This window comes from Abramis brama (assembly GCF_963993115.1).
Source record: "Abramis brama genome assembly, chromosome: 3".
NCBI lineage: Eukaryota > Metazoa > Chordata > Actinopteri > Cypriniformes > Leuciscidae > Abramis > Abramis brama.
The window spans coordinates 20,400,016-20,414,476 of record NC_139965.1 but is presented as its reverse complement, the minus strand read 5'-3'; the positions used below and the strand labels follow the sequence as shown (position 1 = coordinate 20,414,476).

At 38.0% G+C, this 14,461-nt stretch overlaps 1 protein-coding gene across 1 annotated transcript; it reads right to left on the bottom strand.

The window, feature by feature from the left end:
* Positions 1 to 245: 245 nt before the first annotated feature.
* Positions 246 to 13,021, bottom strand: pygmb (phosphorylase, glycogen, muscle b). The gene is made up of 20 exons (XM_084108933.1): positions 12,602 to 13,021; positions 10,975 to 11,076; positions 9,754 to 9,832; positions 9,551 to 9,654; positions 9,327 to 9,458; positions 8,513 to 8,624; positions 7,912 to 7,994; positions 7,676 to 7,819; positions 7,384 to 7,476; positions 5,999 to 6,145; positions 5,551 to 5,714; positions 4,796 to 4,910; positions 4,528 to 4,629; positions 4,277 to 4,424; positions 3,576 to 3,634; positions 3,352 to 3,493; positions 3,044 to 3,251; positions 2,640 to 2,774; positions 2,457 to 2,523; positions 246 to 1,720 (listed from the first exon to the last, which is right to left on the bottom strand). Exons 1-20 carry the CDS (start codon positions 12,842 to 12,844, stop codon positions 1,571 to 1,573), a joined length of 2,529 nt encoding a protein of 842 aa, XP_083965059.1. The 5' UTR covers positions 12,845 to 13,021; the 3' UTR covers positions 246 to 1,570.
* Positions 13,022 to 14,461: the final 1,440 nt, after the last annotated feature.

Sequence of the window (14,461 nt, the reverse complement as noted above, 5' to 3'; positions counted from 1 at the left end):
TCCAAACCTGTATGTGTTTGTTTCTTCTGTTGAACACAAAAGAAGATATTTTGAAGAATGTTGGTAATCAAACAGTTTAACAGTTGAATCAACAGAAGAAAGAATCTCACACAGGTTTGGAATAACATGAGGGTGAGTAAATCATGACAACATTTTCATTTTTGGGTGAACTATCCCTTTAAACATTCTGTATTGTCACATGTAAGACCAACATAAGAATACTTGCAAAAAGCAGAAACAGCAAATCATTTCTTCATCTTTTATTTCTCATTTTGTCTCTCTTCAAGGGTATCAGCAGGACTGTTTGGTGTGCGTTGTCACCCACAATAGGGGCAAACATTCAGAGAGAACATTATCAGATTGTTAAAGCTGTTAACAAAGGTTGTCAAGTCTATGAAGGGGTGACCAGGAACTAGAGATAAAATCCTACTCCTTTATCACTAAACCAGCAATTCATGTCTAGTTTAATTATCGATTTGAAGTATTGTCTGCTCACATCCAGCAAATCCAAAAGCAATGCTCAGTACATCCTTGTTACATCTTTGTTTCCTATTCTAAGAATACAAGTCTATAATAATATATCTGAGTAAATACATTTCAGGCTCTTGAACGCAGCCTGGCAAGTATGGAGAATCACACTTTAGTGCTATATTAGTTTCACTGGACTCAAAGCAAAGTTTCATACAGGGCCCCATCATTCCTGCAGGTCTTATTTTGTGTGGTGTGAAAACCAGAGTTACAGCAGTATATGTGGAAAGAGCTACAGTACAATGCTTCTCGAGGACAAAATTGACAGATCATGACTAAAGTGCTAAAGTGAGGAGCTCTGCGGGTGGAAGAACACATGAGCACCAACAGGCCAATGAGAGACAGGCAGAGATTTACACCTAAACATACACAAACATCACTCATATTATGGTTAAGGCAGGTAGTTTCAAGCGGTCAGAGTGCGTGACGGACATGTCCAGCAGGAATTTTACATTGAATATGGTTCAATTACAGTCATAACCTAAGTCAACCTAAGCCCAAAGTGCTCATGTAATAACTGCCTGTCGGAAACTAAAACAGCCAAAAAATGTTGTTTTTCTAAAAAAGTGTCTAAAATTCTCAATTCAAACATTTTGCCACAAAACACAAAAAAGACCACATTAAGGTGGTTTCTCAAATTGTTTCCATAATAGTCACCATCATGCTGTGAAATGTGGCAAAATACAGAAAGGTTTTTGCTATGCTTTGCCCTCACAGTGTATGTTCGGTTCTTCTGAGGCTGTGCTATTCTGCTGACGTGGATAGACAAATACATCACACCTTTTCATAATACTTCACAGGAAAACTAACATTCTTACACCAACATATGCTGTATTTAAACATGCCACAAAACTAGATGCGCTGACAGCTCGTTGCGAGAGCAGGGATGCAGAGAAATTGTGTGAGGCTGTCTGACGAGAAGATGGATTAACATCTCCTATGACGTCAACGGTAAAATCACCTTTATACATCTTCACAATGTTAAATAAATTCAATGTTAGAACAGCTACAACATTGGAAGATTTTGATATTGTGGAAGGACTTAGCGGGGGTCGTCTGGGGCTGCGATCTTCTCCAGACTAGGCTCCATGCCCCAGATCTCTCGGGCGTACTGGCCGATGGTGCGGTCACTGGAGAACTTGCCACAACCAGCAATGTTGTGGATGACCATCTTGGTCCATTCTTTAGTATTCTGTTTGAGAATCAGGAAGGGAAACAAGCTTTGAGTCAGTTCCAGCATTGTTGTGTTTCTGTTGTGTACAACCCTTTCAGAACAATGAACGTTAAGTACTATTTCCATCTATACATTTCGAGTGAATCGTATCACATATTTCCAAATAAACTGATGGAACAGCTATCATGAATGTAAAATTACATGCTAGTATACTCCTAATAAAACAAAATAAAAATGGTAGCAAATATACACATTTAAAATGTAGGTAAAATTGACCAAAAGTATTAATCACTCATCTTGTTCACATACACTACCGTTCAAAAGTTTGCGGGCTGTTTAAAAAAAAAAAAAAAGTATCTTATGTTCATCAAGGCTGCATTATCTTTATATATATATACACTGAAAACACTAATATTGTGAAATATTATTACAATTTAGAATAGCTGTTTTCTATGTGATTATACAGTGAAGTGTAATTTATTCCTGTGATCAAAGATTCCTGTGAGCATTCAGCATCATTACTCCAGTTGATACAAGCATGATACATGTTTTTCAGGATTTTTTGATAAATAGAAAGTTTAAAAGAACAGCATTTATTTGAAATAGAAATTTTGTAACATTATATATGTTTACTGTCACTCTTAATCAATTGAATGCATTCATACTGAATAAAAGTAATATTACTGACTCTACTTCCTGAAAAACACTGAAACATGACTGGCGTCATACAATATCATATTGTTTTAATACAAACCTTATACAAGGCGCTGACTTTCTCCTGACTTTTAATGTAGTCTTCATAGTCAGCGAACACCTTGAACCTGCAATCACAACCAAAATGTAATTTAAATTATCAGTATTAAACAGTGACTGTGTGCGAAAGAGAGTGTAAAATTATTATGATTATTATTAAACCACAACATTCATTTTTCCTTACCTGTCATGGTGCATCAGCATCTTGACAATATCTTGAAACTGGTCAGGCTCTGCAGGGCTGAAGAATCCTTTAGAAATCTGATCCATAGCTTGTTTCAGTTCTGGAATGCGGTTATAATACTCCATGGCATCGTATCTGGAAATAAACAAACTTCAGTTAAGTTAAACAAGACTGTATCGAATACCCTCATTTGTAACCTTTCCTTTAGTTCAAAAAATGAACAACACTTTATCATTTTAATTTCTTCCTTATTTTGCTAATGACTACATCAATTTAAGTGGATGACGTTTTAATAAAATACATTTTAACGGATAAACTTTTTGTAAACATTAATAAATGAATGCACTAAAAAAACTAGACTACTGCTATTCAGAAAAATTGTTCATTGAAGCTTATGTCGTCACCCTTTCTTATCCAAAGCTTCCACATCCTTCACTCTCATGCCGAAGATGAAGAGGTTCTCCTCTCCCGCCTCTTCAGCCATCTCCACGTTAGCCCCATCCATGGTGCCGATGGTCAGGGCTCCATTCAGCATGAACTTCATGTTGCCTGTTCCAGAAGCTTCTGTTCCTGCTGTGGAGATCTGCTCGGACAGGTCAGCCGCAGGGATGACTGTAAAACGACAGAAAGAAGTAAGCAAGGCGAGAAGTGTGAGTAAATAAGACAAGAAGCTGATCCAATATTAAAATCTGTTAGTAAGTCTGCATGCTACCTTTCTCAGCCAGGGTAACCTTGTAGTTCTCAAGGAAGATGACTTTCAGACGATCTCCCACCACACTATCATTATTTACCACTTCTCCAATTGCCGTGATCAGTTTGATGATCATCTTAGCTGTGTGATACCCGGGGGCGGCCTTGAAGATGCATGAGTTAACCAATTAGCATTCAGATTTCAGTAGAACAGATCGGATTGGTCAGTGAAGTGATCATTCTCACCTTTCCTCCAATCATAATTGTCCTTGGAGTCCAGGCCCTGTTAGGCTCCATCTTGATGCCTGATCAGACAAAATAGTCAAGTTAAGTACACTGTAAAGAAAAGTTGTAAATAAAGTAAAGATTATTGGAGTACGTTTTACAGGAAAATACTCAACTTCAAAATATCATGTTTAATTTAATGTTACTTGCCGTTTCTTAGTAATTATTTGTGAAATTTATAAGCAATCTCTGAGTGAAAATTGTTTAAAGAAAATCCTACACCAGGTTTCACAGGCAGGGCTTAGATTAAGGCAAGATTAGGCCTTAGTTCAATTAGGACATTTATAGCTTTAATAAACATGTCTTAGAAAAAAACATTACTGGTGTGCATCTTGAGACAAAACAATGGCACTGACATATTTTAAGAGATGTCAGTGTAAGATGCTTTCAGTTAAAACAGCTCAAACATGCATTTTAGTCTAGGACTAGGCTTCAGCCTAGTGGTTTTCAGTGTAGGCTATCTTGGGAAAGGAATACTAGCTTTCCGCTTAGTGTATACGGCACAGTACACACTGCATACTGCCTACTAAAACAAACAAAAATGATGTAAAAAGTTATGGATTTAATGTTCCAAACGTTCCAGTAGCATGCTAGAGATATGCATTAGTTTGTTTCGAAACTTGTAAAAAGAGAAATATTTGGCTGTTTCAAGAGAAACGTACGGTTGTAGAGGGTGATGATGTGCAGACAGTTCAACAGCTGCCTTTTGTATTCATGGATCCTCTTCACGTGGACATCAAACATGGAGTTTGGGTTAATCTTCACCTTGTATTGTTCCTCTAGAAGTGCTGCAAATTTCATTTTATTCTCCTGAAAACAGCAAAGCAACAGATATGCCATGTAATGTTCATCATTCTCATATAAATTATGATTATTGCACTAAAGTTCACTTTGAAAGTGGATTCTGTCTCACCTGTTTGACTTTAGCAATGTCTCGAATTAAAGCATCATCATCCACAAACTTCAAGAGTTTCTTCAGCTGGCATAGGTCACGAATATAGTCCTCTCCAATTCTCTAGCGATTAACATAAGACAGGGATTTTCGGTCAATAATGACTCTTGAATGGTTTTCCTAAAGCTTCCAAAATGTATTTCCGAAGGTTATGGTACTTTTTGTATGTTCCTCAGTAGTGTTTACACATGTAACGATAACTTTTTTTCTTATCAGCAATGTTCCTCACCTCAGCGATAACCTCAGCCAGTCCAGGGTTACACATGACAAGCCAGCGACGAGGTGTGATACCATTGGTCTTGTTCTGAAACTTCTCTGGGTCCACTTCATAGAAGTCCTTAAAACTGTACACAGAATCAACCCCACCAAATTAGATACAGCTGTTTTTTAGCCGTAAACATCTGTGAGTTACTCACCAGGGCTAATTCTGAGGCAATGTGATTAAGTCATAAAGAGGGACAAAAAAATTGTGAAATAAACTATTTGGAATTACATATTGTTGATATAAATTTGGATATTTAATTTGCAAATGTATGAATGTCATTGCACTGGACAACAATGCTTGTGCTATCTTTCTTTAAAATAAATGCTACTTGGTTTATACACTACCGTTCAAAGTTTAGGCTTTATTTTAAAGAAATTAATGCAATTTTTCATCAGCATGGATGCATTAAATTGATCAAAAGTGACAGTAAAGGCATTTTACACTTTAAATTACTGTTTACTATTCAATGCTGAAAATTCAGCTTTGCCATCACAATAATAAATTACCGGTACAATAAAATATATTAAATAGAAAACAGTTGATTTGGATTGTAATAATATTTTCCAATAATATTACTGTTTCTACTGTATTTTTTATATAAAAACATTAAAAACCCAAATTTTGAACAGTATTATATATTTTTAAATGTGGCTTAAGTGTCCAGATACTTTTTGAGGCTACTATGTATTCTAATATTTAAAAAAAGTTAGGAGACATACACAGTGTCTTTAATAATGTCGGAGTGGATTTGTGCCACGCCATTGACTGCATGAGAGCCAACGATGCAGAGATGAGCCATGTTGATCTTCTTCTGACCTCCCTCCTCAATGAGAGACATGCGTCTCATACGGTCAAAATCACCAGGGTAGAGCGCAGAGATCCGCTAAGAAACAGGAAAGAAAATGTAAGCTCAAAACAGAGTGAAATGTACATGGGAAGTTACTTTTCTTCATCTGAGATTTACTGGATGTTGAGTCATGCAGAGCAGAGGAGGTTGTTTAAATAACCTCACACAGCACAATTTACTCCTTATTTGGAGTCAACACAGTCCAACATTCCCAATGCAGTGAGTAACAGATCTCCCAACCCCTTCAAAAAACATTTATTTTTTTATCAACAATAAAGTTCAAATGCAATGTTCCATGAAGATAATGTCTGTTCCCAGACCTCCAGGTGGCGTCGGTTAATCTCGTAGATGATCTCTAGGTGACGGGGGAGAAGGTTTTGGAACAGGTCAACGGGCCAGCGTTCCAGAGCTTCTGGTAAAACAGTGTGGTTAGTATATGCACAAGTACGCACAGTGATGTCCCACGCCTGAAAAGAAAAAGAGAATGACAGAAAGTCACAGGAGAGAGAGAGAGAGAGAAAGAAAAATTAGAAGAAGTAGAGTAGTACAACATTATGGTGTTGGTCTACATGGGCAAATTTTCATTCTAGAAATTTAAACTTTATGCATGGTAACACTTCACAATAAGGGTTAATTTGTTAACATTAGTTAAAGGAACCGTATGTAAGATTGTGGCCAAAACTGGTACTGCAATCACTTTCAAATTACTGTACAGCGGTGTATCCCCTCCCCCTCCCCCCTGACTCGAGGTTGCCAGATAGGCTGCAGGATCCAGCAGGAACGTAGGCTGCTACAAGGAGCTTCCAATGGCAAGTGACGAGTCCTACACAGTAAGTTTTTCTTCTGTTAATTATGTGTATGCTTCATGAGAGATGTTTTGCGTATTTCGGATTCATAACGAGGTCTTTTAGGTTTCGTAACGTTAGACGTTTTTTATCCGACACGTTTGTAGCTGCAGCTGTGGTAACTAGAGTAGAGCTGGCAACCCGGATGCCGAAACACTACTGACTTCGTATTTGAAATGAACATGATTTCTTAATGTCTAGTGACATATCAGGGCCATTTTATGATTAATTGAAATACATTTCTTACATATGGTTCCTTTAACTACATTGGTTAACATGAACTAATAATGAAATACTTCAACACTCTTTAAAATCAAGGTTCCAAAAGAGGGTTTTCACAGCAATACCATAGAAGAACAATTTTTGTTTCCTCAAAAAAACGTTCAGTGAGCAGAAAGAACCATTTTTTCTTCTAAAGAACCTTTTTCAATGATGAAAAAACTTTTGTGCAATGAAAAGGTTACATGGATGTTAGAGGTTCTTCATGGAACCATAAATGGCAATAAAGAACCTTTATTTCTAAGAGTGTACAACATTTATTAATGTTAGTCGATGTAATTTCAACATTTGCTAATACATTTTTAATCAAAAGTTGTATTTGTTACCATAATTCTCTGTGAACTATTTTTACTATCTACCATTAAGTAAGATTAATAAATGCCTTAAAATATATATATTGCTCAACCTTCATTCATGATAGCTAATGCATTTACTAATGTTAACAAAAAAATAATAATACTGCAAAGTGTTGCTTTATGTCCCTGTATTACCCTTTTATCAATCAACTGAATAGTCCTACAGTTTGACTGCAAATCCTATTTTAAGCATGTTAAAGGAGAAGACGTGAATTTCCCACTCACCGTCTCCCAGTTCAGCTTCTCGTCATCCATCAGTATTCTCATCAGTTCAGGGATGGCCATTGCAGGATGAGTGTCATTCAGCTGTATGGCAACCTGAACGACACAGAAAAAGCAAAGAATCTCTGTAGTAGTTTTAAATGTGAATCCAATTTTGTTTATCCCAATGCATTAAGTTTTATTGCTCAGTCTCATTAATATGAATAAACGACACCAGATACAATGTGAATTGTGTTGAATGTTCTCTACACCCCAGCATCTTAACATAAAACAAAGTGCTCCAGGGATGTCCTACCTTATCTGGCAGTGTGGTCAGATCCATGCGCACTTCCTCAATTGAGCCAAACTTGGAAGCTTTGAACCTGCGGATGATGTCTTGGAGAGTTGCAGCCACCACAAAATACTCCTGCTTCAGACGCAACTCTTTCCCCTCAAAGAACTGCCATACACAAACAGGAGGATTCGTTTACATTTAGGCTCCAAGAGTCATGCGATTTGTTTCTTAATATGAACCGCTTGAGTTGCACTCACGTTGTCGTTAGGGTAAAGCACACGAGAGATGTTCTCAGCTAGATTCTTATCCAGAACGGCCTGGATGTAACCGCCAACATTAACTGTTCAGGAAGACAGAAAGTCAGTCATAAGATATAAGGCTCAAAGATACAGTATACCCATTCAACAGTTTGGGGTCAGTACAATTTTGTTGAAATAAATTCATACTTTCATACTTTCATTCATTGCTGTGCTTTTAGACTTACTACATCAAAGAATCCTGAAAAAAAATGTATCACAGTTTCCATTAAAATATTAAGCAACACAACTGTGTATATTAAAATAAAGTGATTATTTTTAATTTGTAACACTATTTCAAAATATTACTATATTTTTTGTTGTATTTTTGATTTTAAAAAATGCAGCCTTGGTGAGCATGACCTTTTTTTTCAAAAACATGAAAAAATCTTACTGACCACAAACCTTTGAACAGTTGTGTATATGGACACAAATGGAATAGATCAGAGTTGATTTTATAAATAATATTACAAGTTATTTTCATAATAATAAATAAACGATAAAGCTTATGGTTGGTTAAAATGTCTGATGATCATTGACTGATTGATTGAAGAGAACTCACAGTCTTTGAGATGGAATTCACATGGAGCTTTGGCAGACCAGAGCCTCATTGTGTTAACAATGTTGTTTCTGTATCCCGGGACAGGTGTGTCATAAGGGAGAGCAAGGATCACCTGGTGAGCCAAACAGGAAAAGATTTAACAGGAAAACATAGAGATACGTCTGTAAAAATGACACAATTCTACAGCATGTAGCATCTGAGTCTTGCGTTGCATATTAGCCGTTCTGCTTTAGCTCTACTGAACTTCCTGATGTACACTCAGTTCAAACGTTTGAGGTCTGTAAGATTTTATGCTCACCAAGGCTGCATTTATTTGATAAAAAATACATTAATATTATTACAATTTAAAATAACATTATTATTTTTTAGATATATCATTTATTCCTGATGCAAAGCTGAATATTCAGCATCATTACTCCAGTCTTCAGTGTCACATGATCCTTCAGAAATCATTCTAATAAGCTGATTTGCTGCTCAAGAAACATTTCTTACAATTATCAGTGTTGAAAACAGTTGTGCAGCTTAATAGTTTTGTGGAAAGCATGATACATATTTTCAGGATTCTTGGACAAATAGAAAGTCCAAAAAACAGCATTTAACATTATGCTTTATATTTTGTAACATTATGTCCATACTGTTACTTTTAAACCATCTTTCCTAGCTGAATGGAAGCATTCATTTCCTTTAAAAGCAAAAATCTTACTGACTCCAAACTTTTGAATAGTAATGTACAAGAAAAAAAAAAAAAATTTCAATATGAAAAATGGCATTTCCATACCAATTAAATGTAGATACATGGTTTCTATGCTCTCACCTGTGTGTCTACCCATTTCACTCCATCAGGGTGGTGCTCCACCCGACCATAGAAATGCACAGGACGCATGTACTCAGGCCGGGCTTTTTCCCAAGGGTTTCCATAGCGCAGCCAATCATCCGCCTCCTCCACCTGTCAGATGATGTCAGTTGTTTACTAAGATCCAAATGCATCAAAGGAAGGGAAATACATTTCACTGAGATATTGTTACAAGTTTGTTTTACCTGCCAGCCCTTCACGATTTTCTGATTAAAGATTCCAAACTCATAACGGATTCCATATCCATACGCTGCCAGGCCCAAGGTTGCCATTGAGTCCAGGAAGCAAGCTGAAGAGGAAGAGAAATTAAAGTGAATCAAAGCACCAACTCAACAGTGCAGGCCTCCATTAATCTTGTGATCAGCACGTTTAAAGAGACTGAGTTCACCTGCCAGTCGACCAAGGCCTCCGTTGCCCAGGCCAGCATCCTCCTCCATGTCCTGCAGCTCCTCCATATCCAGACCCAACTGAGAAGAACAAGAATATGAGAGCCAGGCAGGACCAAATCCGGTGAATAACTTCTCAGAGTACAAAACATGCCCTGTTGCATGCTTTCATCTTTCATCAACATATCTTTATAGTCATTCTCAGCATAGCAGTGCTGATCTAGAATGATTTGCATTTCATATTCTAATGAATAGGATTAAAGGACCAGGGGCAGCTAATCCAAGATGATCAGTATTACAGTACATATAGCACCAGATCTCCTCCATATGCTCTTTCTCTATTTATGATTATGCTATCACATATTGATAATGGCCTCTTTTCTTTATACAAAATGATTTTTTAAAGGTTAAGTATTGAGGTTAGTGGAATAATAACAGATAATGTTCCCCAGGTATTATAGATCTCCTCTATTTGGACAAATGAATAAAGTCCCACCCCATACACACCACTGGTTGAGCCAATGTTGTTATGTAGAGTGGCCACTCACACAGATTGCAATTCCCACTAGGGGCGCTTAAATGACACAATTATTTACTTCCATAGAGTGCTGCAGGGAAGGCATATTTTTGTAGGTCAAAACCCTAAAACAAGTTAGCATTTTACCATTTCTGTTTTTTTTTTGGTTTTGGTTAAATGCCTGAATAATGTCTGTGGTTTACCAAAGGCTTACCAAAACAAAGATACTGGGTTGGTAGATGCACCGGGGACCGATTATAGCACTTAAACACGGAAAAAGTCAGATTTTCATGATATGTCCCTTTTAAAAAGACAGTTGCTAATAAGTGGCTAAATGGAATTACAAAGGTTAAATGTCATCATGTCGAACAGGTAAACTCATCTACACACTAGTCCGTTTCACAGCCTCGTTGTGTTTATAATTGTGCTCTTTCTAGCTCAATCTATCAGTGAAAATGTTTAGCTTAGAGATGGTGACATTGAAGTCATGCGACCGTGGTGTAATTCGTTTATAGCCTACGTTTAGATTTTTACTTGTATTTAGGCTTCAGAATTCATAATAGTTCAGAATGTTTTTGACATAGACTGTGGTTTTTGACAAGGGAAGTTGCAGGGTGATGCTAACTTCAGGGTTGGCCTACAAAAACATGTCATCCCAGCAGAACTATTTGCTTTTTGCAGTGTTCAGTTGTATATCTCCTCTCACCTGATAGATGGCCTCGTCACAAGCATTCTCCAAAGCTAAGTTTACCATGGTGTTTTGAAGGGTCCGACCCATGTAGAATTCCAAAGAAAGATAGTACACACGCTACAAGTGGAGACAAAGAAGAAGAAAGGGGAAAAAAAGGTAAAGACAAGATAATTAAAAGTGAAAAAGAATTGTGCATTTTTTAAATAAAAGTGTTTTTTAATACTTAACACCAACAGCTGAGAGCCATTTAGAGCAACAGTGAAGTAGGAGCCATAAAAGGCCCTGCTGAGCAGACAAATAATAGTGACAAACAATATTGTGACAGGTGCGCAACACAAGCCTAATCTGTATTCCATGTCTTCTTGAGACCTCATTGACCGCCAGCGCAAAACATTCAATCGTTGAAGGTTGCCCAATGACACAACTAGCATGGAGGATTTGCTAGTAAACAAAAGCTAGCTTGTGATATTTCAGTCTCTTGTCTATAAATGATAATAAAGGTTAGGAAAGAATGATGTTTGTGTGCTGTGTCTCTGGCACATGTAAAAATAGCAGCATTAGCTGTCAGCGTTTAAGGTTAAATACTCTGTCAGGATGCCAGCCACCCAGATAAAGATGACACAAATTCCAAATACAACAGTATCCTACCCTTCAATCATTTTTTTTTTACTTTAAGTATTTTTATTATTATTTTAGAATACAAAAAATGAGAAAATATCATTTTAAATTTCCAGTAGGAATTAGGTAGGCTCCGGTTTTGTGATTACTTATGCGTTCCTTTCCCAAAGCAAAATTACAGTTTTGGACTTATGAGTAAAATGTCTGTGGTAGACATTACTAAGTTGCTAATGAGGGCTAAAATGATTGACTAGCCTCCTTCCTATTTCAGGTTTTAGGACTGGACGACATACTGAACGTTGTAAGATGGAAAGGACCAATCACAATTATGTATGCAAATGAGCACAAGAAAGAAAAAAATCACAATGAGGTACGCATCAATTATAATGACATTGTGATGACATTATGATGACAACAACATCGTATAACGATGGGAGATTTTAAAATGGTAATTTAAACGAGTAACGTCTAAAATGATGTAAAATAAAGTTAAATAAATAAGGTTTTCGTCTGGAATGAGTATATTCAGCGGTTCAGCGTTGTAATCTGAAAGATGTTTCGAATAATATGCATTACAGAAATTGGGTTTTTAGATTGTTGCTACTTGTTTAAATATATACAAGAATGTGCACATATTGAAATAACTCGCACTCAACGATTCAAAAATAATTAGACCTGTTGATACTTGTCAAGGGCACATAGAAAAGCTCTTCATACATTCTGCGGGACATTGAATCAAGGCGCTCCTGACATCAGTCATGGAGAGATTATGTAATTATTGAAAAAAAGCCATACCATCTGCTGAAACATTAGCATTAAGCGTCATTTCCTGGTGCAATACAAATACCTCAATATTAAACCATCAACAAGGATATAGATGTTTCTTTTTACATTTTGCAATGTTGCTACTCTACTGCGAAACATAATGCCCTCTAATGCGTGATCCGACCCCTCCTCCCTCCTGTCAGTGGTGTACGTGCGGCCCCGATCTGTAGGATGAAACTGCGGCATTCGAGTCTCTTACTTTCGGGTCTTTCTCGTAGTAATGCTGCTGAGTCCGGATCCATCTTCCCACCAAATGGTCGCGCACGGTGTGCGCCAGGGCGAAGTAGTAGTCGCGCTTCGTTGCAACATTACGGTCCTTAACCAAAGTAAAGTGCAGATGGCGATTAAAATTGGTCTTGAGGTCTGAGACGTTTTCAACCCCGGCGAGACCTCGCACGGAAATTTGCTTCCTCTTCTCTTGGTCCGTCAGTGGCTTGGACATCTTGTAGACTGTTATATAACTGTGGGTTTCGTGCACCAGGAATATTAGTCTACTAGACTACGTGATGCCTGCTGCGTGTGTTGCGACTGTTTTTTTTTTTTTTTTTTACAGTCTGGTTGCGACGCGCGTCACCGTGATCTCCAAGCTGATGCTTCAGGGTCAAGCGCGCTCATTGGCGGCGCGCACCCCCTCTCTCTCTCTATAGGCAATATACATGACTATATACAGTGAGGAAAATAAGTATTTGAACACCCTGCTATTTTGCAAGTTCTCCCACTTAGAAATCATGGAGGGGTCTGAAATTGTCATCGTAGGTGCATGTCCACTGTGAGAGACATAATCTAAAAAAAAAAAAAATCCAGAAATCACAATGTATGATTTTTTAACTATTTGGGCTGTCGCTGAGAAACACGGAGTTTGAGCTCCCTCCAAAGATTCTCTATTGGGTTTAGGTCTGGAGACTGGCTAGGCCACGCCAGAACCTTGATATGCTTCTTACAGAGCCACTCCTTGGTTATCCTGGCTGTGTGCTTCGGGTCATTGTCATGTTGGAAGACCCAGCCTCGACCCATCTTCAATGCTCTAACTGAGGGAAGGAGGTTGTTCCCCAAAATCTCGCAATACATGGCCCCGGTCATCCTCTCCTTAATACAGTGCAGTCGCCCTGTCCCATGTGCAGAAAAACACCCCCAAAGCATGATGCTACCACCCCCATGCTTCACAGTAGGGATGGTGTTCTTGGGATGGTACTCATCATTCTTCTTCCTCCAAACACGTTTAGTGGAATTATGACCAAAAAGTTCTATTTTGGTCTCATCTGACCACATGACTTTCTCCCATGACTCCTCTGGATCATCCAAATGGTCATTGGCAAACTTAAGACGGGCCTTGACATGTGCTGGTTTAAGCAGGGGAACCTTCCGTGCCATGCATGATTTCAAACCATGACGTCTTAGTGTATTACTAACAGTAACCTTGGAAACGGTGGTCCCAGCTCTTTTCAGGTCATTGACTAGCTCCTCCCGTGTAGTTCTGGGCTGATTTCTCACCTTTCTTAGGATCATTGAGACCCCACGAGGTGAGATCTTGCATGGAGCCCCAGTCCGAGGGAGATTGACAGTCATGTTTAGCTTCTTCCATTTTCTAATGATTGCTCCAACAGTGGACCTTTTTTCACCAAGCTGCTTGGCAATTTCCCCGTAGCCCTTTCCAGCCTTGTGGAGGTGTACAATTTTGTCTCTAGTGTCTTTGGACAGCTCTTTGGTCTTGGCCATGTTAGTAGTTGGATTCTTACTGATTGTATGGGGTGGACAGGTGTCTTTATGCAGCTAACGACCTCAAACAGGTGCATCTAATTTAGGATAATAAATGGAGTGGAGGTGGACATTTTAAAGGCAGACTAACAGGTCTTTGAGGGTCAGAATTCTAGCTGATAGACAGGTGTTCAAATACTTATTTGCAGCTGTATCATACAAATAAATAGTTAAAAAATCATACATTGTGATTTCTGGATTTTTTTTTTTAGATTATGTCTCTCACAGTGGACATGCACCTACGATGACAATTTCAGACCCCTCCATGGCCCTGTCCCAAATGGCGCACTTCATGCGGACTTTC